The 27,367-nt window shown below is 36.8% G+C and overlaps 1 protein-coding gene across 1 annotated transcript in view; it reads right to left on the bottom strand.

Annotated features, from left to right (window-relative positions):
- UTRN (utrophin) overlaps positions 1-27,367 on the bottom strand; it is a 365,977-nt gene that overhangs the window by 210,177 nt on the left and 128,433 nt on the right. The window contains exons 38-50 of the mRNA XM_039382610.1: positions 26,995-27,144; positions 25,756-25,893; positions 24,774-24,926; positions 19,480-19,671; positions 17,529-17,701; positions 13,387-13,537; positions 11,902-12,077; positions 10,863-10,998; positions 10,071-10,220; positions 8,737-8,821; positions 5,837-6,042; positions 4,573-4,690; positions 979-1,184 (exon numbers count right to left, since the gene is read on the bottom strand). Of these exons, the coding sequence (XP_039238544.1) occupies positions 979-1,184; positions 4,573-4,690; positions 5,837-6,042; positions 8,737-8,821; positions 10,071-10,220; positions 10,863-10,998; positions 11,902-12,077; positions 13,387-13,537; positions 17,529-17,701; positions 19,480-19,671; positions 24,774-24,926; positions 25,756-25,893; positions 26,995-27,144 (2,034 nt within the window). The remainder of the gene's footprint in view (positions 1-978; positions 1,185-4,572; positions 4,691-5,836; positions 6,043-8,736; positions 8,822-10,070; positions 10,221-10,862; positions 10,999-11,901; positions 12,078-13,386; positions 13,538-17,528; positions 17,702-19,479; positions 19,672-24,773; positions 24,927-25,755; positions 25,894-26,994; positions 27,145-27,367) is intronic.

Raw genomic sequence — 27,367 nt, 5'->3', positions numbered from 1 at the left:
TAGGATACTTATAATGTGCCTTCACTTGACATTATGATGAACCCAAGATTATTTCTAACTGAAAAAAATATTTGCATGTAAATGCCCAGTTGCATCTTTTGGCCTCTGTACTATATGTTTGGGCATGGGCCTGCTTTCACTTAGGAAAGCAAAGCACACCTAATAGTTCTTTCCTAATGCCCTGTTCAGGTAAAGATAGAAAATGAAAAACACTCAACTTCATTGTTTACTGTAAGAGTTATGGATTGGTAAGGAATTCTCACAATACCCTTTTCCTCTTTCCACACCCAGCTGCACCCCTTCCTGAATGTGTCTACACATACACATATACTTTTTTAAACTTTATTATAGCTCTGTTCTAAATACTGCACTAATAAGAGCCTCTCCTTGTTGATTTGTTTCTTTAGTTCTCATACTGTGCTACCCTTGCCTGCCCTTTTTCTGAGAGCCACCAGGACAAAGGATACTAGATTTACGGATTTATCACAGCATGTTTGCTGTGATATAAAAAGCATTAAAGATTGTATGGGATCAAAAAAAAAAAAAAAAAAGAAGTGTTGAATGGTACCCATGAGAAGCAAAATTCAGGATGACTTTAAATAGCAGATTTACTAAACTACTGTTAACAGATTTCTATGAAGTAAATTCTGTGGCTGTATCATTAAACTTTAATTGGTCTAGGGTTCAAGCTTTTTGCATAATAACATTTATTTGATGCTGCACTATACTCATTTCAACTAAGCTTTCAAACACACACATGCACACATGCCACCTGTTTCTCTGCCAGAATGTGAGTCTTTAATATATTCTAATATATTGAAAAATACAGACAATTTAGAATATATCATACCCAAAAAGAGGCAGAATTGCCAAAGCAGTGCTACAACTAAATTGTACATTCACTCATCAATTGAATCCAGAAGCATTACACAGACTGAGGAATCTGGTCTGGAAAAAGATACGTGTAAGTGGTCTTACTTTGTTCTCTGAAATCTGCCTGGCAAGCATCTCTTTCGGGGCCTGCAGGAGCATGCGCAGACGGATCTCACACTGCTCCATGAGGTGCTCCATTTCTTGCCTCTGCTCATGCCACTGCATGCTGTCAGCCAGCATATGCTTCAGTTGCTGCTGCCGCCTTTCCACACCGTGCTGGGTACTGTCCCACTGGTTCTTCAGTTTCTCCACTGTGTAGGACAATACAGAACATGAAAAAAACGAGGCAAACGAACAAGTAGCCATACATACAATTCTTGGGACAAAAGGCAATAATATAACTCATTTTCAAATGCGGTAGTTTTCATACTCAGTATTTTAGTTCACCATGTAGTTCACATATTTACAGAAGCAAATGAAAAATGCAGGTGTCTTTGGATTCCTCTTTTTTAAGCAGGTCAGCAGACAGGTAACAATTATTATTTCTGGAACATTTCAAACACATTATTTTACTTTTAAAGTACACACATGTGGGAAGCAAGTATGTTGCAGTTGCACTGCAGAGATATGATAGCAGCAGGGCTCCAAGGAGCACAATTTTAGGGTGATAGAACCAGCAAGTCCTCTTTCTGCATCTGTAATTTAAACCAGGCCAAATAAACAAGTAAATAAATACTTGGATAGCTTGGATTAAATATTCCAGACTACTGTGTGTTGAAGGCATTCTAGTGTCACGTGTACTACAATTCTGGCCAAGGCAGAAACACTCCAGCAACAACCTACTTCGGCACTTTAATTCCACCGCGGGTTTCTACAGGCTTATGTAGATGACACAGCAGAACAGAGAACTTATTGATCACATCCCATTTCCTTCAAGTATCCCATTCCTCTCTCAATAAATAGTTACATTAGATGATGGATAAACACAGTTTAGCCTTTAATAAACAAGGAGTTAAAAAGACAACATAAGGGTCTAGAACAAAAAAGAGTGCATCACAAAAAGCAGTGACTCTGTCTTTGGACAAAAATGCATTGCATCATATCTTTTCCTGAATACGTACAGATCATTAAAAAAGTGTATTACTTGAAAGTTTATAGAGGCAGAAACAGGTTTCCCTATTACCTGTCATGACAGTTACAGGGAACAAATTATATCACTAAAGAATGTGATAAAAAAGAATGTGTGAAAAAAGTAAGTGCAAAAAAGCAAAACCAAAAAAACCTAAATGGATTTCTCTGTACGCTGAGCAGCAAGAGGTAGGCAGTATGCGAGACATCCAATGTATTTATGTTAACAGTAAGTATGCAATTTTATGAGAAAACTAACGCTCTTGACACTCAAGTCACTTCAACTTTCCATAAAGTAAAAATGCCAAAAGTTGTGCTTAAGTTAAAACCATTTAAGTGATTTTTACATTTTTTTAACTTCTTGCAATTATACAAAGCCATTATGCTTGATCTGCTTCAGAAAATCTCTTTAATACATTCAACAATATTCTGTTTAGTTTCACAAAGCTTTCAAAGACTGTGGCAGCAAAGCCCACTTGTCAGAGCAAATATTACTGGTGGACAAACCTAATAATCTGTGCAATATAGATTCTTCAATTTCAACCCACAGGTAGCTTCTGGATTAATTTTCAGGCATGATATAGGTCATGCTGAAGAAGAACTTAAAAGAAAGCTTCAGTAACCCAACAGCAAATAACAGCATGATTTTTACTTTTAAAAATGTTACTATATTAGATAAAGAGTATGGTCAAAAGAAACCAGCAGCTGCTGGGAGAGATCAGTAGTTTCACCAAAACAGCAAAAGCAAAAAACAGCAGGAGTGGAAAAAAGACTTATCACCCTGTGTGCTGGCTAATGAACTGCAGAGAAAAGCCTCAAAGTGCTTAGGCTCTTCTCATAAAGCTGGAAGGAAAAAAAATATAGCCCTGAGAAATAGTTGTCCAGAACAGCAACTTGGTTGAAATAGACAGATATTTTATGTTTACGTAGTATTATTATTATTATGGAAAGAATACTTCTTCATATACTTTTTCTTATTAATGGCCAGGTTAACCTTTCTCTCTGCACTGCTGAGAGAAAGTCTCAGCAGTTTTTCAGTCTCCAGCAAAACAGGACAGAAAAAGTTAAATTCTTGGCAGTCTCAGGATTCAGTGCATTCAATAGGTTAAGTTCATAGAAAAAGTTGTCAAGGGCACCAGTCTGACATCAAAGGCGGATGGACTGGAAAGAATTCCCAATGAGACTGTTTTTTCAACTCCCAGTGACCATGCAGCAACTGAGAGGGAAGTTCCAGAGAAGGAAGCTTTTCTCAGTTTTGCACTATTTGAGAAATTAAACTTCCTCTAACAACATACAGCAGACTCACAGAAGTTTGTATATTCCACAGACATCTGTATATTCCACTCAGTGTTTAAACAATGAGGTGCATTGAAGCAGTCCTGAACTTCACTTTTCAAAAAGCAAACTTATTTACAAATGTCAGCAGCAACAAAACCTTCATTTTTTTATGTTGCATGACAGACAGAAAATGTTTGCACACATCTAGGGTATCTACTGAAAGTTTCAACCAGCAGCATATACAGCTTCTCTTTTCCCACCTTGGATGGGCATGACTACAGGGGAACACAAATTTTCAACATACAGTTCCTTTATTTCTTCTTCAGCTTTTCCAAAGAATCAGGAATGTTTTGTGACTGACCAGATGTCCCCTTGTTGACCAACTCCCACGGTTATTATTCTCCTCCCCTCAAGCTTCCACCTGACCCCTAGTTCTGAGCAACTACAAAACTAAGTTGCTTCCTTGAATCTTACTCCCCCTACCAGTCCACAGTCCTGTCAACCGCAGACAGGAGATGCCATCTCATCAGACCCCCAGAAAAACCATCCATCTGTGGGCTTTCTATCTGACCCTGTCATCTCCATCAAGTCTTACAGACACTAAAGAAATTCGTGTAGACATAAGTAAAGGAAAACTACACTGCAGAGGAGAACATAAGGAAATATATCTTTCCATTCTTACTCCTGTGGTATTCCTTGCTGCATGAATTTTCTAATCTTAGCAACCTTCAAAGCTTAAGAGTTCAAAAAAGAGATTGTCCCTTAGTTTCAAATTTTTACAGTTCTATGTTTCTTTCCTTAAGTACCTGTAAAATACATTACAAAGCAAGTGGAGACCTTTAAATCGGAAATTAAATTTTCAAGTACATGTCAGTGACTTAAAAATCTCTACTAGCTCTTAGCCAACAATTTTCAAAGTACGGACACAAAGCTATTGTCCTAAATCAACACATTCATGTTTTTTTTAATGTCCAGTGCCTCAAAGCTCAACAAAAATAAAGATACACTATTAGCTCCATTTCTCAATAAATAAAATTCTCATCCCTGGGTCTGTGGTTGTCAAGTTCTCAAGTTGTTTACAAGATATTTTGAAATCCCAGTAAAAATATTTACCCTTGAACTTGAAAAAATGGTCCGTCAAGAAAACAAGTGGCAACTCTCGTCTAGGAATTTTCGTTAGACAGTTTAAGTGAAAGCCACTTAACTGCTAAGTTTTCTTTTTTTTTCCAAGGAAGGCAACTTCAGCTAGGCTCAAAATCAAGAATTTAAGAAACAAGATATGAAGAAACTTACTTTTTTCTGTGATTTCTGTCCTCATGTCTGCACTAGAAGTTTTATTTTTCAAATTCTGAGCCAATGTAAAAACAGAATCAAGCTGAGGGTGACGATGGTCCATATCTGCATTTGTTATCTGTTGAGAATTAAGATATGATTTAAGTCCAAAAAGTAGAATTTAGTTAACTTAACCTGTATTACTTGAAAATTAAAAAAACCACATGTGTCTCCATCCACAAGTATATGCCTGGTCTTATCATTATTGTAAACCCTGAATTGTTACAGTATTATAGCACCGCTTTAAAAAGCAAAAATATTCTAAATTGCAGTTACTGAAAATCCAGCGGTGGAAGTTAACCTGTACAAACCACACAGTTATCACAGTCATTGCACAATATTTTCTAGTGTCTGTTTTTCACTCTTCCGTAACTTATTTTCCTCCTTCCAAGCTCTCCTCATTTATATATATGAGAGGCAGCAGCGGAGGGGGGGAAGATGGAGAAGGAAAAGGACAGGAAGGAACAATCAGACTATATAATATATAAAACACGGTTATTTCACTATGGTATGTGCCAGAAGCCCATATTGCAAATATTACACAGTTAAAACAAGGTGTTTCCAAAGATACTGGACATCACATTCTTTCAAATTCCAAATTATGTTAGACATTCACGAAATCAGTTTAGCACTTGTTTAGCCTGCAGCTTCTACTCTACAGTTACTCATGTTAATTGATATCAAGTCAAATAAAATGAACCTTAACAGCTGCATACATCTCACAAATACTGCCCTCGGTCATGGCTCAGCATAGCATGAGCTATCAATAGAAACAAACATTTACATCATAAGCATTTATGCTACAACTTTTAATCATTTTAGCATGTCTGTGGAAATCAGTTTAGTCTAACACCAAAACTCATTAGAAACCTATAAAGAGTGAATCATAAAGGTCACCCTTCAAGCAATCATGATGCTGCTCCAAAGTCTTCAATACAACTTAACTATAAAATCCCCAAAAGGTGTCATTTTCAGGAGATAGTCTCCATTTTCTTTGTTTTAAACAAAAAAATAGCGGTGTTTATCTCACATAGGGACACAAGAATTAACAGGAAACAGAGTGTAATAACAGCACTTAAAATGCAACTTTCAGGTTATGCGTTTTGTTGCAGTCGGGGGGGTTTTCCCCGTTTTTAAACACGTTATTGCTTTTAATTTCTTTACTTAATATAAAAACTATTAAAATGTGAGACAATTTTCCACTAGCCTTCACAACAGCACATACTTTCATTCGTGCAATAGTCCGATTGATTTCTTCAGTATTTCCCACAGTGACTATGTTTGACTTGAGCATCTGGTCAATCAATACCAACCAGTCAGCCAGCTCACTTCTAGTTTTGTCCAGATCAGCAGGTGCAGAAAGTTCCAAAGCCTGCTGCATCTGAACAGGAATTTCCAATGAAGAAGATGCTAGCACCACCTTTTGGATATCTGAAACAGAGTTTAGGGGTTCTGTTAAAAAAAAAGAAGTCATGGCCACACATGCAGTTCTGGCAATTACATGGATTTTTTGTAATTCCTATAAATATGCAATAGCATCTATAGGAAAAGCACAGGAAAAATTGTATTTCAACAAACAGAAACAAAGTAATCAGAAGTTCCTTTTGCCCCTATCATAGTTTGAAATTGGCCCCCCTTGAGAGTTCGAGGGGCTCAGAGGTGACTGGGTACCAGGACAGCATTCCCTGGAGAGCCAATCACCACTCATGTTGTTCGCTTCTGCTCAAAATCATATATCACAGCACCGGAAACGGTTGGCATTGCAGTCTTGGTTGTTTTGCTGTTGGTGCCTGCTGTGTGTAGGTGGACAAGGCCAGGGGGTGGTTGGGCTCCCTCTCTTCCCCTCCAGCCTTTGGCTAGAATTAGAGTCAGCATTTGGAGTGTGTGCTGTGAAGGAAGAGATTCACAGCACCTGAGGTAAGAGGGAGGAGGCTAGGCCTTCTTTCCCCCCCTGCAGCTGCGGGACGCTTGGGACAGTGCAGAACTGAACCGAGCTGCCTGTGGCCAAGGCTAGGGGGCTTTTTCCCCCCACTGCATTTAGGCTGGTGGGGGGTGGATTTTGAGGCTCAGCACTTGAGCAGAGCCAAGTGGACGGGCTCCTAAAATCAGCTCAGTGCTTGGGAGAAGAATCCCAGGCGAAATTGGAGACAGGCCAAGAGAGGCTAGAGAGGCTAGGGAGTTGCCTGTCGAAGCTGACCGGAGGCAGCCAAAAACTGACTTAGAGGAATGAAGATTCCAGGATGCGTACACCTGATAAGCTACACTGCAGCAGCCTACGAACCGAGGTGGGACACCGAGAGGGAGAGATCACCAGCAGCAGGAGAGCAAGGACTCAAAGCTATCTTCTCGGACTTCATGAGGAGGAGAGACTACAACAAACAACTGCTGGACTTGGTGAGGAGGGAGTGTTCAGGAGCCCAGAACACTCCCACAGCAGACTGTGTTACATATCAGCCTTAAAGGCTGCTATGTAACAGCAGCTCCTGTTGGCTGCTCCTGGACTAAAGTTAAAGGAGGGGCTTGAAAGGACTGACTGATAGTAATGTAATATATATATATATAGTTGCCTTTAGTTTGTATAGTATTTATTTGTCTAAATAAATGTATATACTTCTCCCTTCCCCTACAGAAGCCTCTGGCCTGAAAGTTTCTCTCCGGTGTTAGGATAAATTGTTGAGAAGGGGTGGGGGAAGCTTGGAAGTTGGATTTTAGATTTTTAATGTGGCTCAAACTGCCACAGCCCCTTTAAGGCTTTTCTTTTTTTTTTATTGCATGCCAACGACTCAGCCAAATGATTCAGCATGAATTCAAAACAAACAAGATGAAAACTCGCAAAGACAAAATTACATTAAATTTAACAGAACACAGCTAAATACTCTTTGACACAAAAGGGAACTGACCCTTATTAAGCATAAGAAACCCAACACTTTCAAGATAGATGTCTAAAATTGCCTTCCTCACTTTTCTATTATGCAGCAGAAAGGTCTTCACCACTCTCGGTTCAGAATTCACTCAAGCAAAGTCAGTCAAGTTTCCGCAATAAGTCCTTCATGGATTTGGCAATACAAAACTGCCTGAAGAAGGGACAGATGCCTATTCAGCCTGACAAGTTCAGCCACATCCTTTCTACCTCTTTAATCTGACACTGCAAAGAAGTGAGGGATGAGCTGAACAGTAAAATTCACTCCAGAAGTTGTGTCCCAGTTCCAAGAAACATTAAGTTACATCAAGCTGGATCATCAGTACTTCACACTTCCCTCAAACAATGAAACCCAGGAGCTTTACCTAACAAACACCTTGTATGAAAGAAAAACAAGCTGAATCAAGGCTTTGAAAGGATTACACAAAAATTGATTTGCCTCTTTTAAATTTTGTTTAGTGATGCTGAATTAAAAACAAAATAGAGTCAATTTACTGAAGTTTAAGTTGCAAAATCTTTCAGAAAAGGGCTTTTTTATCTAGTTTTCTAAAACAGATACCTGGGTATCTTGTTTACAATCTGTATCCTCTGAACTGCATTCAACAACTTGAAAATATGGCCAGTGTCAGCATCTGATGCAAGAATATATATTCAGAGAGCCTTCCCTAAAAGATTCAGGAATCTAGCAGATGAGAAAGACCCATCTGTGTCCCAAACTGAGCCAAAAGATGCAGAATGGCTTTTATTTATAGGACTGCAAAGTACCTACACACAGGAGATACTTTACAAATAATTAGCTGTATGGAAAGCACCTAGTGGATCTTAATTACTAAAAGGTATGACCACAAATCCACAGGAAAACAGGCTGTGACAAGCACAGCTATTTTGGTTTTTACTCTGTACCTAGTACACTGGCTCCTTATGAGGAGGTCTAAGCTTTACTAAAACATTTCTCTGTTTCAAAACTCTTACAGGAACTCCAAAAGACTTCCCCAATTGTGAACAGTAGAGTGATTTTTTCCCTACCCAAACATCCCCCCTCTCCCATAATAATGTGAAGGTAGCCCCCAGGAGAGCGCAATTCTACAAACGTGTCTTATTTACATTTGTCTAAGTTCATAGAGAAGGGGTTTTTTGATTATTTTTGACTGCAAACAGGATTAAACTGAATGTAATTAAGCAGAGTAGAAGGACTGATCACTCACCAGAAGGTTTTGTCTGTGTAACAAGACGAGACTGCCCAACAAATGCCTCCAGTTCTCTCACTCTGTCAGGCACTTCTCTGAACACCTACAGCCCAGTAGAGAGAAACAAAACCAGTAACACAGCCTACATTAACAGCAAAAGTGTAATCTCTTACTGAAAAACAAACTATTCTACACCATGCCTGTTAGAATGGCATGCCTCAGATATATTTCAATTATATTTGAAGGTATTCTTTAAAAAAAAAATAAAAATGCCAAGAGGTAGTAAAGTGGTTTTTTCACTACATCCCAGTGTCATACCTAAATATTGAAAATAAATAAATGAAATGTTGTAGAAAGGTTGCTTACATGTTTTTTACTGTCTAAGCACCAAAACTATGACTCATTATTTGAATATGCTTTGAAGAAAAGATATACAAAGCATGATCTATAGTCAGTCACATGAAAGTAGAGAAATAGGGAATTAATTTAAAAAGGAAAAAATGTTACAACTAAACTGCACTGTAGTGAAGACAAATGTGGCTAATTGCTTTTTAAATATTTTTAAAAGGCAATGATGGAAATGTAATACACAAAGCAGTTGGGGAATCCCCATTTTCATGGCTGAGTTGGTAAAAAAACACATTTTCTTTCCCTGACCTATCAGAAAGCCCCTTTCCCCAATAAATTCTTACCTCCACAATCCATAAAGTAATCTCAAATAATTCTATTCTTTTTCATTAGGATCTCCATACTCTGCTTGAAAAAAATCTTGTTTCTTGACAAGATTTTCTTGACAAAAAAAATCTTGACAAAAAAAACCAGTGAGTTTTTTGTCACATACTTGCCAATGAGATTGAACACAGGAGTTTCTAATTTACAGTAGTTACACTCAGGAAGAATCCCAGACACATTTGATAAGATTTTTTCACTAAGCTTTACCACAGCTTCATTTGTTTTCCTCTTAACTGCTGCAAGCATACCATTTTCCTAAACAGTAAAGATTTATTGTAACTCTCAATTTCAAGTTAATACACTACTGTTTGACTCAAATCAGCAAAATATTTTTGATCCAGCTGATAAATACTTTTGATTAATCTTTTAAAAGAAAGCCAATATGAAAGAAAAAAAAATCAACAAAAAACCCTAAGCTAACTAAAATAACTCAATCTGATGAAAAAATGCCCACCAGTGTTTTCACGTAGAAATTGTTTGGGGTATATTTCCTGCTCATGTTTGCGTGGCTTTCAAGTCATTTTATGTACATGCTACAGACACATGAAAAGGTAAATAATCATTCCAAATATACCACTCTCCTTTCAACTTCAGGTACCCTGTGCTCAAGAAATGCACACCTTGTTCCACCTCACATTGAGGGACTGCAAGCAACCAGAAAGTTGGTCTTTTTCCTGAAGATCAACATTTTTATCCAAAAGTACATCAGGTTCAGTTCTGTTCAGCCATTCCAGTTTGTCACCCTGTACTTCCATCTCTTCACTTAAGACCTAAAAGAGACAGAAGAGTTTTAGACTGAAGTAAAATGCATACATGTTTAAGTGTATTTTAACTCCAATATTTAGACATTTGCCTGGAAATATGTAACAGAAAAGCTTCTATTTTGGTTTCTATGCTCAATCTAGAAATTATTAAAACATCTATTCAAATACCAACATTTATTGCTACTGGAAAAAACTTACAAAACCTTCACAACAGTTTAAAAAGCAGGTTAAATAAAATCTTACACATGCAAAAAAGCATTAAAACTACTCAGTAAATGGGACAATGGTGCTTACTTACCATTTAAGGTTATCAGCTTTTTGCTCCAAGTTTTAACAATTATAAAGTTGAGATGGAGACATCCTCTCCAATTAAACTCTACTTGCTAAATTTTATCAGTAGCATATCTATTTCTCACATTCTCATACACAGATACCATCTTCTGGCTAGATAACACAGTTACCAACTTAACCCAACTTCATTTCGAGAGGTATCTTGCGTGTGTAAGTAATCTCATAAAACTGTCTCACAGAACCATAATATTTCTTTGGCTATTTACAATGTGAAAATTCCCCTCCCCAAAAGCCATGTCCTGATGCTTTGCATAAGACATACAGGTGTATACACATATACGCATTAATCAATCTTGCCTTCAATTCTTGTAAGTTTTCTCCATGGTCAAATGTAAATCTTGTGTCCAGAGCATTTTCTGCATTTTCCAACCAGCAACGCAGCTCATCAAGCTTCTTTCTGTACTCTATCAGCTGCTGATTCTCTCCTTTCAGCCTTAAAAAGCAAAACAAAAAGCCCACATGCATTTCCGCAGTGAATACAGCATGTCAGTCCTACATCACTTCTGACGCCACAGTCAAGTGTTTGTCAATGCTTGGAGCATTTTAAAGGATTCATTTCTACTGCCAAAAGATTCCATCATCATCATTAAAATGAAAGATATTTGCAAATTAATAATACTGCCTTAGAAACAGACAAATTTCAGTTCCAAATTAACAAAATAGACTTCTAAAAGACTGCAGAAGACATTAAACATAAGTAATAGTAATGGCAACACCTTCAGGTCTAATCACTGTAAAACACTGTAGGGTCACTGAACTTTCTCCTTGGAGGTTTCAGGGACATATCTAATACTTTCATAAATCACACAAAGCTTTAATGAAACATCTCAAACTAAATAATTAAGAAAGATCTTATTACATTATAAAAGTATCAGGAGATGTTAAAAACATGTAATTACATAAAGATCTTACTTTATAGAATTGTGGAAATTCAAGAACAATACAAGTTGTTTCAATTAGTCTATCTCTGTCAACGCTAAAATAGAAATCAAGGTAACGTACAGTTCAGATTCAGACAGAGAAAGTAGCTGAGCAATTCTTCGTAAAAAAGTCTGACTTTATAATGAAATTATTTTTAAAAAAAAACTGTAAGAAAAGTTTTGTGATTGTCATTTTGTGGGTTGTATTAAACACAGATTCACTAAGGAGTTAACTGCAGGTGCATGTACAAGAAATTTGTTCTAGAAGGTGGTTCAAAACACAGAGCTCAGAATGTCAGGAAAATTCAGATTAATGACAGCATGCAATAGGATGCACTATCTCTCCCAGAGTCTTCTAAGTGAGTCTCTCCTTATTGCATCTGGTCAGACACTCAAATTTTTGATTAACTTATTACCTCTGTTGTCTATCCATGACCTCTGTGGTGATTGCTTTCCAGCGTCTATTCAATCCTGCCAGCTTATCCTGTAGGAAGCTCCCATCAGTAGCAGACAGTTTCTGTATGATCCCTTCCCCAGTTCTGTTCAAAGCTGAAACACTGGTCTGATGGCTGCTGATTCCCTCTTCAAGTTCCTGTCAGAAACGTAAAAGCCACACAAAATTTTATTACTGACCTAAAGTGACTTTGATCTGTGGCTCATGATATGCAAGACAAATCCTGGGTGCATATTATTTTACCAAAACAGGTACTTAAAGCCATCTTACTTAGAATTGGATGCTGTTGATTTAAGTTATTAATGTTCTGTTGTTGAATCTAGTTTAAGTTTATGAGTGTCATAAAAAGATAGTGAGACAGAATAGACCACCAAATACTACTTAGGATCACATGAATTCATTTAAACCACCAGTGTTAAAATCTACACTCATGTTTGATTCCTTTTCTCAATGTAAAACACTTCCTAATAGTACTAACAGATGGTATGACATTTTTTACCAGTTCTTTTCATAACCTATGCCCCTAACTTTTTCTTTAACTTCAGAGTATTTTAGCTAGGATAATTATGGCTGTGCTGTCACGGTCCCAGACAACACAGAAAATGCATTAAGCTAAAGAAAGTCAAAAGATGTCAGGATTAAACCTTCAAATATCCCTAACCACTACAAAAATTTTACCTTGTTAGCAAAAATTTCTTTGCAACTTGATTAGGAATAAGATGATTCAAGAAAGAGAAGGGAAATGCCCCAGAAGGAAACTTCAAGCAGCAACAAGGATAAAACAGAAGCTGTGGTTTAGATAGAACTTACTTTTCTTTTGCAACACACACCTGACACCTGGATAACTACTATTCTCAAAAGAAAAAAAAAAATCTGATCCTTAAAGTTATGCTTTCTTCGCCTTATTTAAAAGGAAATAAAATAACTAAAAAGACATCAGAGAACTAAATTCCAGAACTAAAGTCTGAAAAATACAACATAAGATAAGACTCCTTTTCTAGATTGTTTATACAAGGCAGTATCTTCCAAAGTTATTTGTTTAAAGTTAGCTAAGTTATAATTGACCATCATTTGGATCCATTTTTTAATTATGAGAGGAAAGTAAGTGAAATAATATACTGGATTTTTTTAACTGATTGACATATTTTTTGAAGCTGTAACAGAATTTATAAACTGACATAAATTATGCCAACATTTGAATTATCAAATTATCTCAAACCTATCCATACTATGAGAGATCATAAAACCCCACAGTATAAGGAGTGAAGCTCTGCCCCAAGAATAGTTTTACACTGCAACTGAAATAGAAATTTTAAGAGTTACCACTTTTTAAAGTGTAATTGCACAGCCTCGCTGCTAATACATACGTCTGTATAGAAAACTACAATTTTAGACAGAAGTCTAGACTTTTCCCAGCTTGCTCGCTTTACGCACAAATCGCACATACCTGCTGGTGCAGCCCAGCTCTCTGCAGCTCCAGGCTGCCATCCGGACCACGGGCATCGGCTAGTAACGCTTCAGCTTCCGTTATCCAGTGGGAGAGATCATTGAGATCACAGTGGAACTGCCTCCATGCCTCAATCGCTCTGTCAAAGCAACTGATTGAAAACAAAGGATTGAAAAGTTATCCAAACCACTTTAGAGAAAAGGTTAAGAATCCTACTCCAGTAGAAACTTGCCCTGCAGAACAGAAAGGCTAGTATACAGCCTGGTTAACCAAGTCCTAGTACTGAAGGCTTCCTGGCATAGTAGCAGCTGGTGAAAGCCAACAGCAGAGACTGTTGTTAACTTCCAGATGAAGGAAAAAAGGGCAGTCCTAAGCAAACTTTTGTTTCAATCACTTAAAAAATAAAGATTGATTAGCTACATCAAATCAGTCTGCAGAACCCTTTTTTTCTTTATCATGAAACATGTCAGATATGAGACAGTGCGAAACATGAAATATGATTAATTGCTCAGATTTTTTTCTCCTTCATAAGCTATGGGGTGCTGGTGCCCAGAATTTATTAAGTGAAGGTGATTTTGATTATATAAAACCATACCAGTGGGCATGCATAAGTAGGTCTTATACATTTTAATCACACAATAATTTAACAGGGATTTCATTGTCATCAACTTTGCAGCCTCAAATTAATGTGTAGCTTAACTTGAAGGGCAACATTTTGTAGCGTGGAGCAAGTGGAATTATCACAGTCAGAAGGCTGGTTTTTAACAAAATGAGAGTTCTCTTATATTAACAAGCTAACAAAATCAGAGCATGAATGCTAAACAAGAAAACTAAACAAGAAAACCATGCCAGAAAGGAATAGAGTGGCTTGCTTTCTATTTGTTGATTGTTAACTATTCCAAACCAATAAAAACAGTCATTTTTCAAGACATAGGAGGTCAGGTTTTCTGTTATTCGCAGGACCCTCTAACGTGACAGAGGAACAATCTCATTTGCAGCCCATTATTTTTGGCTTAAATAATTGCAACAGTAGAGATTCCAGGGTTATTGCATATATGTAGATACAATCTGAAATTAGTAGCATAACATCAAAGATATCTAAACCCAAAGTTTAAAGAGCTAACATTGCATCTATTTTTTTTTTCACTAATTAAATTCAACAATCTCAGAGTTCCTAGGGTGATTATTTTCATCAAAATTATATCTCATTTTTAAAAGATATCCATATTTCTTGATACATACAGGGCTTTGTTATTATTATTATTATTATTCATATTGGCCAATTCTGATAAAGAAGTCTTAAAAATCTCTACTTAAATTTTTCTACCCTTATCTCCTAGTTCTACCATTACAGTTTCCTGCACATATCTTGATTCAACATCCTAGACCAACCTGTAGACTGACCCCAAATCTCAATCTCCTTTTATTTCTCAGGTATATTTCAGTCTAACTGAACATATTATCTCATGATAGTATCTGATTCCACATTTAATGAGAAGATATATTCTACGCAGTTAAAACAGATTAAAAGAATGTCCTATTACTTCCTTAAAAATTAAAGTTTTTGAGGGAGTTTTGACCATGTGACTTTTTCAGAATCCAAAATTTTAAAACGTCAGGAGAACACTGAGATATAAAGCTTTAACTCCTTCCATTTGTGTTGTGAGACTACAGTTCCATCAGTAGTTTGAGCAACAAGACAAAGTTTTACTCCAGTTTTGAGCCAGATGCACATGCTGCTGTTTCCTTAGAGACTGTCTTGCTGAAAGGTAGAAGTACCAAGTCCTATGACTATTGCACCATGACTTGGCTATTCATTGCTTCTTCCACAGGAGGAATCCACTGCTTCCAAACCACAATTCATTCCCAAGACACTAACACTTTTAGCACGGGGGGGAAGTCCCCAGCAGAAGGAGCAGAACTGGCAAAACATCACTGTTACAAGAAGCTCAGCAAAGCATTAAGCCCATACATACACACAAAACACACACACATTTTACTCTATACATATGTTCAAGTCAAACTGTGGTCAACTGGATTTAGCTAAGTTTCTAAGTAGTCAGCTAACAATTTAATTCAACTTGTGCTTGGCTACATCAGAGCCTTTATCAAAGGTTTTTCTACTTAGCTGGCACTCAATCACAAAATCTTTACTGTCTCTGAAAACTAAATCTTTTGCCACAAGGTTCAGATGCCATTTCTCCTAATGTCAAAATCTCCATCCACTCCAGAAATAGAAAAAAGGGAAAGATGATTAAGGAGATAGTCATCTAGCTTTTACCTAGGAAAACACTAGGAAAAGCAAGATTAAATTTGGCTAAAAGTTCTTCTTCATAACAGAAAGGGTATAAAAAAACTAATGCCAAAATACAGCATTTTAATATTCAGACTAATAATGTCTTCATTAATCAAAGTACATACTTCAGCATATTATACATTCAGGAAGTTGTCTATCATTTCTCTAAACTGCTAGTACAGTAGTCCCTTTTGGTGTGAAAAATCAAGCCCCATAATATTCTCACTAAGATGCAGAGCTTTACAAACTTCATGAAGTTCAAGATTAATGTGTACTCAGTGAAGTAAGTGAGGAGGTAATCTGTTGCATTTTGCCAGCTATTCATAAACACTAAACTTAACTTTTTCAATGAGAAGACCAAGTTTCTGGTTAACCCTGTCTACTTAATCAAACCAAATCTGAGTAGTAAATGAAACTGTACTCATACTTACAAAATTAAAATATTAGTTAAAGCTTCTCAAGTAAGTTACAGGTGGAAAAACAGGCATAACTAAAGCTTAGTGCATACTATATCTATGAGGGTAATAAAATAGCTGCAGGCATATGAATATGGGTGGGCATCAGATTCTGGAGCAGTTGTCTCCAAATACAGCAGGTGACCATGAGCTCCTAGAGAGAGCACAGAAAGTGGTACCTAGCTAGCATCACTGATTTCTACTTAAACTCACAGTGAAATAACTTTGCCTGCTGAGTTATCAGAAATCTTGATCCTTCACTGATCGAGTGGCCCAGAATTTCTGCAAGCCACTACTTAGACAATTATATTCCTATGCATACATCAGTGCTCTGAGAAAGAGTTGAAAACATCAGCTTATGTAATACACACTCTTTTTAAAAATATCTCTTCAAAATACACTATCACAGGTATGTGGTATCGGATTTCTAGTGCTACAAAGCCAATGAACATGGCTAGGCATAACTTTATGCTCTGCAGAACTTCTGCATCATCCATTACATTAAATTACCATTGAAAAGCCAATACTGTAAAAGCAAATTAACTACAGTATGAGCCTCTGCATTTAATTTTAAATTTCATAGAATAATTTTCAGTCATTAAGGTGGTTTTTTTGCACAGCAGCAATCTTAGTGTCTACTGCTGTTTGCAGTGTGAGTACCTTCAGCTTAGTGGTAACTCCCTGAACACATAGTTTCACACTTTTACAAATTCCAACTTAAAATACTCATCTAACACACTTTACCAAGTTTGACTACATAGTATTGAGTTTGGTTTTAAACACTTAAAATTAGGATGCGGTACTTTAAATTAGATTCAGATAAAATATTTTTGGTTTAGAGTATCTTCTGTAAGGAGTGGGGAGAAATTTGTGGAAAGAAAATAAGAAATACATATTTCTTAAGCACTGGTTTCAGTATTCCCTTGTTTTCTCAATCACAAAATTTTCTGATCTTGTCATTTCTCATCTTTAATTAAGTACAACAAATAGTATTGACAACTACCATAGGTGCTGTGTTTTGAAGACTTCATTCCTTCAAACTCTTTCCCTCCTTCAAAAAATCAGCCTTAAATTCTTTGTTATAAAATGTCCTACTCAACTCTATTCTTCTAGAACTTTGCTTTGTGATACCTTTACAAAAACAAAACATTCTATTTGATAAACAAAACATTCTATTTTATAAAGTAGAAACAATCATCTTCAAACTACAATTTGCATGTTAACAGTTTCAATATTCAATAATTTCAGAAATTACTTTGCAGTGCTAAATATTAAAGCTGATTACTCCCAAACTCATCTTCATCAGTAAGGTAGATTTGAAAAACACTTATATAAATGTGTACATAAAATATTTACCACGTGGTCACAGAGACCAATCACCCTTGACTTACCACTTACGATCATTGTACATTCTATTAATTCTGTCCCATTCTGCATTCAACTGAGTTAGTGCATCTCCTATTTGTATTGCCTCAGGTCCAGATGCTTCTAATATAACATCAGGCTGCTTCTCATGTATGACTTCAATTTGATCCCCAAGTTTATCCAAAATATCTTTTATGTTCTGGAAGCACAGTAATGACACAAGGCATTAGTAAAGTCAACACCAGCAGGAAATATAAAAAAAAAAACAAAAAGCACACATGCACCAAAAAGCAATCTCTTCAAAATGCTATTCCAAAAATCAGCGTCTACAATAAGACCATGACCAGCTGTATCAGCAGTTTACAGTTTAAATCTATTTTAGCAACTGAACTGAATAGTTCATCACACCCTTTTAAACATGTGTCCTTCTCAGATTTTTACAAAGAGGATGAAATATTTTATACATCAAATTTTTCCCTAAGGTAAAGGGGCACACCATATTTCTCAAAACAGCAGTATCTTCATTATTAAACAAATCTGCCCATATCATGAAGACACTGAACATACTCACTCCTTACGTAAAAAAGGGACCACAATATTTTTTTATTATGCTTCATGTGGCCTCCCATTTGCAGGGAACTCCAAAAGTATAAAGGTTTCAGATATAAATGATAAAGATAAGGTAATCAATCTCAAATATCATTGAACTATGATGTGAAAATTCCTTTAAACCAGATGCTGTTGTAAGACTGCCTTGGTATTCAGAGGACAAAGAGTCCCTACATACAGTGGAATTTACTTATCTTTTTGAATTTAAAAGAGTAACGCTTCTAAAAATCCTATGCTCTGCTATTTGCTTCTTCTGAAAACATCCTTAGAATATACCTAAACTTCAAAATCAGATGAGACACTTGCACCAAAATGTAGTATTTAAAACCCATCTTAAAATAAACACTCCTAGTTGTACTCAAGGGAGTATAGAAACAGAGTAAACAGGGACATGATAATATCATCAACTAAACAGAAAGGTTGCCCACTTTGTCAAAGGCTGGCATCATTCCTCTATTTGCTTATGCAAACTATATAAGAAAACAAAACATGAAAAATGGAAGCATGTACACAGCAGAAAGAAAACCAGGTCAGAAAAGTGGACTGAAATTCTGAAAAGCTTTTAAGGGACCTGTAAAACAGTTGCAGAAACATCTGATCTGGCTCTTGGTGAGAGGCAAAGCCTGACTACCTCAAACATGGACCCTGCTATGATTCCCAATCCAGGGAGGAACATCTACACTGCACCACACCATGTCTAATTCCCAACTCCAATGGATGTTTTCTGGAGTAATCTCTGTATCGTGCTCTTTTGTATGCTCAGAATTAATTGGGACTCAGACTTCTACATACTTTACTCACACTTGACAGCAGGATTCAGTATTTTCAAACATACTTTCTTCATCCCCTTTTGAAAGGGGCTAACAATAAGAAGTGAGAGTTTAAAACTGAATGCACATTGATGCTTTGCTAATTAAAATAGGGACCGTCATCTTGTGGCCTCATATACAGCTTCGTAAAAAGTGAAGAATTTCCCTTTCTCCTTCCTCCTGTGTGAGCAATTGTTTTCACACAACATAAAACCAGTAGCTGTATTAAGAAGATCAAGCAGGAATGTTAAGGAGAGTGGCTTTAGCATTTCTATACATGTTATGCAGACTATGTGATGCAAAACACAACAGTGTCTCCAACAAGTTAAACCTTGCTCCCTCAACCTCCCACCCAGCTTTCATGCGCTGCACTTCGTATCCAGATTATGCATAGAAAAAAAAATTTGTCAACAGAACTGTTGTTTTTTAATTTTCAGTGTATTTTGATCCCAAACATATGGAGCAAGAACAGAAATACAGCTATACAATTGCTAAGGTGAGGGTCTTTCTTCTGCTGTTCTCTTCTCCACTCTAAATATAATGTTTAGGCATGCAGTACCTTCAGTGCATCTTCCTGAGATGAAAAATCCTCATAGATGCCAGTATTTAGTTCTGGTGCATTCAGCAGAAGTTCAACATCAGCCATGGCCAGCAAAACTTTGTTGATTTCAACCAAGTACTCAGCTGAAAAAGGCAAGGTCCTAACCCCTGTGGCAAATTGGCCTTTTAACCTCTGCTGGACAGGGATTGCCTGAAAACATGAAAGTACCTTTTAGATTTCAAACCACAAGCAATTTTATGAAAAAAATCCTAGAGTCAGTAAACTATATTCAGAATAAGTACCTTTCTACATTAAAAGACAAAACAAAGGCCTTTCTAGAAAGGTTACATAAATTCAGAAAGCTCCAAGTCCTGCAGAAGACAGTTTCTACATTTACATAAAAAGTTAGAAAACAGTAGATATCATGCTTCACAATGACCCTGTATAATTCTTGGTTAAAATTCTGGGGAATGAGAAGGGCAGTGCTGTTTCTCTCACCTTGATCCTTACCATTTCCAGAAATTACACTTCTTGATTGAGCCTGTATCTAGTTGTGATTATAACCCACTGTCTGCTTCCTTTATCATCAAGGACTCCCAAAAGTTACCAATTTATTTTTTTCCTCTCCATATTCTTTTCAATAACCATCCCCAACCACATTTCCCAACCATTTTTTAAATAAATTAGTGTGCCACCAGTACCCAATATGCTTTTTGCAGGAATAAGAAACACTAACTCCTCAAGAGCTTGGCAATTGTTTCCTGCTCTGGCTGCAAGACTAGGCTATCTAGACAAGTATCATGTTAACAGATAAGACAGTAAGAACAGTAATTTAATGCAGCTTTTCCTTGGCTCACAAATGATGGCCTGCATCAGAAGCATTAGGAAGCCTTCTGCAAGAAGCTATACTCTGCCATGCCTGGTAAAATCAGCAGAGGCAGGTGAAGCAGACAGAAAGAATTTTTTTGCTGATAAAGTTTCTTGTCAAACAGGATTCTATTACCCTCTCTGAAAACAGCCCAGTTCTTTAAAATCATCGAATAAAAAGTAAACCCATCTCCAAATATTGAACAATTCAACCAATTTCTAAATCACCATCCTGTACTTGGTGAATTTGAGTCAAGTAAAACAGAAGCATTGGATTGTGTTATTTACTAACAGCTGAGAATACACTTAAGAGAGTGCAGAATAAATTTATGTTCACAGAAATTCCAGCCAGTGAATTTGACTTTGCAATTTGTCTGGTTTGGGTGAACACATGAAAACCCCTAGCACAGTTGCCAAATAATAAGATATTAAGCCCCACTAACGAAGTTGTTTGCGAACACCTGTCTGTATCTTCCTCCTCCACATGTTTCTGAGCATTTCACTAAGTCACTCAAATTGCTCAGAGCCCCATCCAACCTGGCCTGCAATGCTTCCAGGGATAGGGCTTCCACAACTTTTCTGGGCAGCCTGTTCCAGTGCCTCACCATCCCAAACAGTGAAGAATTTCTTCCTAAAATCTAATCTAAACCTACTCTCTTTTAGTTTGAATTCATTCTCCCTTGTCTTATCACTATATGCCCTTTTAAAAAGTCTCTCTTGATTTTTCCTGCAGGTCCCCTTTAGGTACTGGGAGGCTTCTATAAGGAACTCCCCAGAGCCTTCTCTTCTCCAGGCTGAACAATCCCTCTCACTGTCTTTATAAGAGCAGTGCTTCAGTCCTCCCTCAGCTTTTCTTAAGCATGCACAAATAGAAGAGTTAATCAGAGGTTATTTAGGAGGAAAACTGACTGAATGACTTAATAGACCTTTTATACTTAATTAAATGTGTTCTGTCACCACTGAAATTTAAGTTTGATCTCTCTTTAAATACTACTGCAGAAAGAAAGGGAATACGGGGTTACTAGTGAACATTTAAAAATAAAGCCTCTCAATAAGAACTGCAAAAAATAATTTTAATTCAGAGGTAAAAGAAAAATTTGTTTCCTCCTATACTTAGCATGCAGTTTAACCTGAAATTCAAAATTTGATTTCGGATTTTTTTCCCCTTTCCCCTTTTACACTTAAAAATATTTTGAAACAAAACGTACCAAAGATTGAATTCAAGGAGATTTTCTGACTTGCTTCCAAGTGGATTTTGGAAAATACTGCCCAAGAAATTGAAATAAAATTAAAGAATTTACCCCCTTGTACCTTTAACTACATAAACATTTTAACCAGAAGTGTTTAGCCAAACAAATCTCAGACCTCATGTTATTTATTGTCTTTGCAAATAGAAAATTAATGGAATATTCTTTTGAATAGAAACACTTTTTAACCATTTCTTGCCCCTTCTCACACTCAAAATATTTCAGAGCCAGGTTTCTAGTAAAAGATTTTCCAAAGCTCAATTCTCATGTCTATTTCATTTGTTCTTTTGTGCTAATTAATGCAATCAGCAAACAATGGTTCATATTTAAGTAACCCAGCTATAAGTATATATAAACAAATATGGTTCATATTTAAGCAATCCTATAAAAAGTACATTAGGCAAACAAATATGTTTTTTTTATTACAGGAATAATACCTGAAGAGCCTTTAAGGTGGTGTCTGCATTTCACTTTATAGAAAAAGCTGCACTGTGCCTGCAACAGCATATCCACTTGCCACCTGCTAAATTATCATTTTCACTTCAAAACAACTTCCTAAAAGCTGGAAAAATCTCTCAGGAACTTTAGTCAACTAATTACCTCTGCAATTTAAAGTTTAATTTTTTCTTTCCCTCATTCTGAGCCAAGAATAGAGCAATTTACATAAATACTAAAGCAAGGTTAGAAAAGAAAGACCTCAACAAGATACAAATTTCTAATGCAGGTTTTTCTTGCTAACGGATTTGTGGCAAAACTAGGGTTACTTAGAAGTACCTGCTATGCAGGGTTACCAATATTTCAGAGCCACTTAACTCCATAATCCCAAGAAGCATATATGATGAGGAATATTTATGATCCAGCTACTTCTAGCAAATCAATATATAGATACGACCTTCAAAGCACCATAAATTATACGTTCTCTCCTACACACTCGTTTACAAAAACATAATAAATAATGTATTACATAAAACCTTAATTGGAGTTACTCTCCAGCTTGGCAGCTACAAACTTCCTTTCCTTCCCTGTTTCTTCATTTCAAACACTAGATTCTCTTTTCTCTGCTCACTGTGTCTTCCTTACATCAGTGTGAGGTGTTAAGCCACGTTAAGCCTGTGGGTCAAAAACTCACTTAGTGCTTCTCAGTCCTGACCTGAGATGAGCAACAAGCACTGCAGTTTTCAAGTCTGGTGCCTCCACTAAAATTCTGGATTATCTAAACTGCTGATGATATTTAAGAACACTATTTCTCCCTCTAACAATGTAATGGTTTCATACCATTTTTGGTGTTCAAGATCAATTAGCAGAGCAGGTGAAAGAGCAAGTCATAAAACTAAAATAAGGCCACTTATTTTATAGGCTGGTTTACCCCTCAAATATCAGAAAATTAGAGACACAAGCACACAAAGCAAAAGCAGCAGTTTCAGTTTCCAAGTTTCACAGCAGTACTGAAAACTGCTGTGGTCCCTCTCTGAAAGTCTAGCTGACTCAGCCAGACCAGAAGCCACATCTGGAAGAAAAAGAATATTCTTACACAATTTAACTAATTCTGAAAAAGGATTTTTCTCCATCAAAAGTCTATTGTAATTGCTATAGTTATCCAAATTTACATAATATTCTGCATTCAGCAACCAGATTCAGTAATCCAAGAATGGATCCAGTAGTACCTGCTGTTTCCCTAAGGAAAACAGCTTTATAGGAAACAAAGGATCTCCCTTAGAGAAGATCAGTCAATCTGCAGTAAGACCGACAGTGACAAGAGAGACCAGTCTGTGCCACAACTGGACTGCTCCCATTAGCAAAGAGTTATCCAAGTGCACCTTTTTCCCATTTCAATTCAGTAATTGATTCACTCAAAGCATCTGATGGTCAAGCAGAAAAACCATATCATATTTTACTTTAAATGTGCATGGATCCCCACCTCCTTCAAACAAATTCCCTGACATTACTCAGGTCCCAAGAAGCTCACATCACCAGCAGGCACTGCTGGAGACCCAACAAAGCAGTCAGACGTCAGACAGTTAAACAGACCCTGGGGCCATCTTTGCCACCCAGCTCCACGTGGGAGGCTTATAATATGAAACAGTCTTTCTAAAGAGAAGCAGATTTAAAAGGTTTACTTTCACAGCTGATACCGAATAGCCTGTGTGATCAAGGAGAGCAGACCATCTATCATAGGCAGCCAAAGCCACATAGCATTATAGCTGTGAATGAGGAGCACCACATTATGATTTTGTGGTGTGAGTTTCAAACAGAACCAGAGCATTTTACCCCTGCCAATTAACCCCAGTTAATTGGTGTTAGGTTAAAAAGTTACAGAGCAGTCAAAAATATTGATAGCTGTTAATTATGAAGCTTCATATGCAGAAATTGAGAAGTACTTGAAAGACTGCCTAGCCCCCAAGCTCATCTAAGAAATTACTTACTGATTCACAAGGTTCCTCACTGTTATTGCCTAAAATATTATTGTAATTACCATGCAACAAAAGTGTTTTGAAGGATAAAAAGAAATAAAAAAAATTCAAAAACACCCAAAAAAAAAAATCCACAAAACCACAACAAAACAAACAAAAAAGCATTTGTATCCTCAACAATTATGACATACAATTTTCTGGGCAGTAAGTTTTATCAGGCATCCTATTAAGTCAGTTGTGAAATGGTTTGTCAAGACCCACACGCACTATCTGTCTTATTAATTTTCATTGTGTATAGTAATATCAATCACATGAGGGCAGTTATCACTCCCTAAGCACTGTAGGCAGTGAAAGGCATCAGAGTAGTTAAAATATCTTGACTGCAGGATGCAGAAGCATTGAATTTAAGCCTCAAACAAGGATTTTATCATACCTGCACCAAACTAATATTGAATCAGGCTGTTTGAGTCAGGGTATCAAAAAGGGTTAAATATAATCCTCATGGATCAAGAGAGGCAAGAGAAACTGTCCTGAATTATGCCCACCACCCAGATCACGCTCTAAGATTTAGACCTGAGGGATGGGGTATTTTGGACCTATGATGACTATGTAGAAATCCCAAACCAATATATGCTGATAATTTCCTAATGAAAAAGGAACGCTGTCATTTAGAAAATCCTTCTTTCCATAGAGGTGTCAAAAGAAGAGCCATTAAACTAATACATAAATCTCTAAAGCTCACACATAGCATTCACTGTTTGCTCTAAGAAATAAAAGTCTCCTTTACCTGTAGTTTTTGTTCATCTTCCACACCCTGTGGCCCTGACAGACGGTCCTCAGCCTCATCCAGCCACTTCATTAGATTGTCATGTTCCTTTTTATACTGTGAAAACACCGGAGAGAGTTCCACCACCTGCTTCCTTTGAAATGACCTGTACTCCTGCAATCCAGTGTATTAGGAAAATATGATATAAAAAGAAAGTAGTAGTGAACAGAACAGATCTTTCTTACTTGAAGAATACTTGAGGGATTCATTTGAAGAAGAAAATTCTAAAATATGCGATAGTAGTAATTTATTTTTTAATAGATATATTCTATTTATCTGCACAGACATGTAATCAAAGTCAGCCTGAGGGCCATACCCTGCCTTTGAACTATATCTCATCTTACCAATTCTAATACAGTCCAAACAGGTGAGTTAAAAGGAGTATAAAAATATGGATCCCCTTTGTTCTAGACAAAAACATTTTTAATACGGCATGCATATGAAAGCACTACAACATACTGGAGTCCACAATTAACGCTATCACCCTCTATAGGAAGCAAGAAGAATTTGGGAGAAGGCTCATTCACAGAAACATCTCCAGCTGAGAGCTCAACAAATATTTTTTTTTACATGTATCTGTTGTAGTCACTCTTCACACAGCCTAGTGGTGGAGATAAACCTCTGTTCAAGGCCAGCAAAGACAAACAAAGTAAATGCAATTCACTGCACCCATCTGTGTAAATGCATACAGGGGGCCCTCTATGAAGCTGTGAAAAGGACTTTAAAAATCAAAACCACTCCTGCCAAATTTAGGCATGAAAAAATTCATATTTTGGAATTGCAAAGATTCAGAGAGTCAGATTGTTGTACGCACATTTAACTCTCTCCTAGAGAATTTTACATGCTAAAAAGTTGTAAGTTGCAAAATATGGATAACAGGTTGTAAATGGGATATCAAAGAGGAAACTGCATAAATGAGCTATAGTAACTATCATAACTGTACCTGCACACTCTTGTACTTTTTCTGCAGAAGCAACAGCTGTATGCGGATCTTCTCTCTCTTATGGTCCTCCATAGGCTGCTGTAGCAACTGCCCTCCTCTCTGCAAGACTTCTTCAATCTGAGCTCTTTCTTGATCCAGCTAAAATTACACAAATCTCTATTATCCATGGAAATTAACTGTAGAAACATTAACTGCTCAGATATCAATAGAAGTGCTAGCAAACTGTTGTTTTATTATCCAAATGGGACCCAAACAAATTCAAGCAGAGAGATTCTCTTCCACAACTACCAAATCCTAAAATCCAGCTTGCTCACTCCATAAACTTCATAAAGAGATGCACTGCAGGATACTTAATGAGTCAGCAGCAGGCAGCCACATCAATAGGGTGCTATGACTTTAGCTCCTCTTCTATTCTATACATTCCTTGACAATAATAAGCAAGCTCGGAGGAGAACAGCAAGAAAACAAAAATTTAACAAACATAAAAATACCACAAAGGGAAGCCTTTATGTCCTATAACAACAGGTCCTTCTATAGAGGTCTTTTAGAATTTGCTTTCTGTGGTACACATGGCATTTTTCATAGACTTATACTCAGCTTTCCAGATCAGTTTATAATATTTGAAGTGCTTAAAAGGAAGGCAGATAGAGTGGCCTGACAGGACTTTACCTGATTTTGTAGGCAACAAGGCGAGAGTGGACAAGATGCTAACAGGAGTGTGACAGTTCTATAAGGGTGAATAGCAGTCTAGATAAGAATCTAGATGATAAATTTGGTTCCAAGTTTTTATTTGGACTTCTAACATAGAGCCATATTAAAAGATTCTTACTTGCACCTTATCTCACAAGCATCCATTGACATGGCCTATGCACTGTGATTCAATACATCACACCAGTTTAAATTTGAACTCCATTACTTATCGGGAAGGATGCCTTATAAAGAGCTGCTTTGAATAGAAGACAGATAAACAAAAATCAGAGTTCATTATCTGTATTATATAAAATCATGACAAAAATACAGACTCAAGTATGACTGGTTACTCAGTACACCAGCCAAGAGGCAACAGCTATAGGAGAAGTATTGGAAAATTGTGCAGTATTTCCAACAACCAACTAATTCCCTTCATTTTCTACCCATATCTTCAGGAGACTATAAGAATTCCCCTGTGAACTCTGCAGCAATGGGGACAAAACAGAAAGGGAGTTAGTCAATTATTTAATTGATCTATTGCTCACAAACCTTTTCATCTTCCCCACTCAATTCCAGATGCTTTTCCACAACTTTTAACACATTCTGTATGTCACTCTCAAATTTTTCCACGTCTGTAAAAGCCACTTTAACTTCGTGGGGCTCTGACACAACAGGAAGTCGTTCTTGTCCAAGAAGCATCTGCAAAGCAAAATACATCTTTGTTCAAGCTGAAAATTAAGTCTGAGCTGTCACATACAGCTTAATGATTTAAAACAATTCTCCATGATCAGTTTACAGGACCATCAGATATCAGCATACATAAAAATTGTAAGAGTTGTTTGATCTAACTCTGAGAGTTAGCTTGAACACAGCGTTCATAGTTATTACCAAGTTTCTACATTCAAACTTCAATCTGAGCATT

Source organism: Pipra filicauda, unplaced genomic scaffold (assembly GCF_003945595.2).
Source record: "Pipra filicauda isolate LSUMZ 115617 unplaced genomic scaffold, ASM394559v2 scaffold277_size1012519_pilon, whole genome shotgun sequence".
In the NCBI taxonomy this organism is placed as follows: domain Eukaryota; kingdom Metazoa; phylum Chordata; class Aves; order Passeriformes; family Pipridae; genus Pipra; species Pipra filicauda.
Note: the sequence above shows the minus strand (reverse complement) of the source record. Positions and strands in the feature narration are given on the sequence as shown.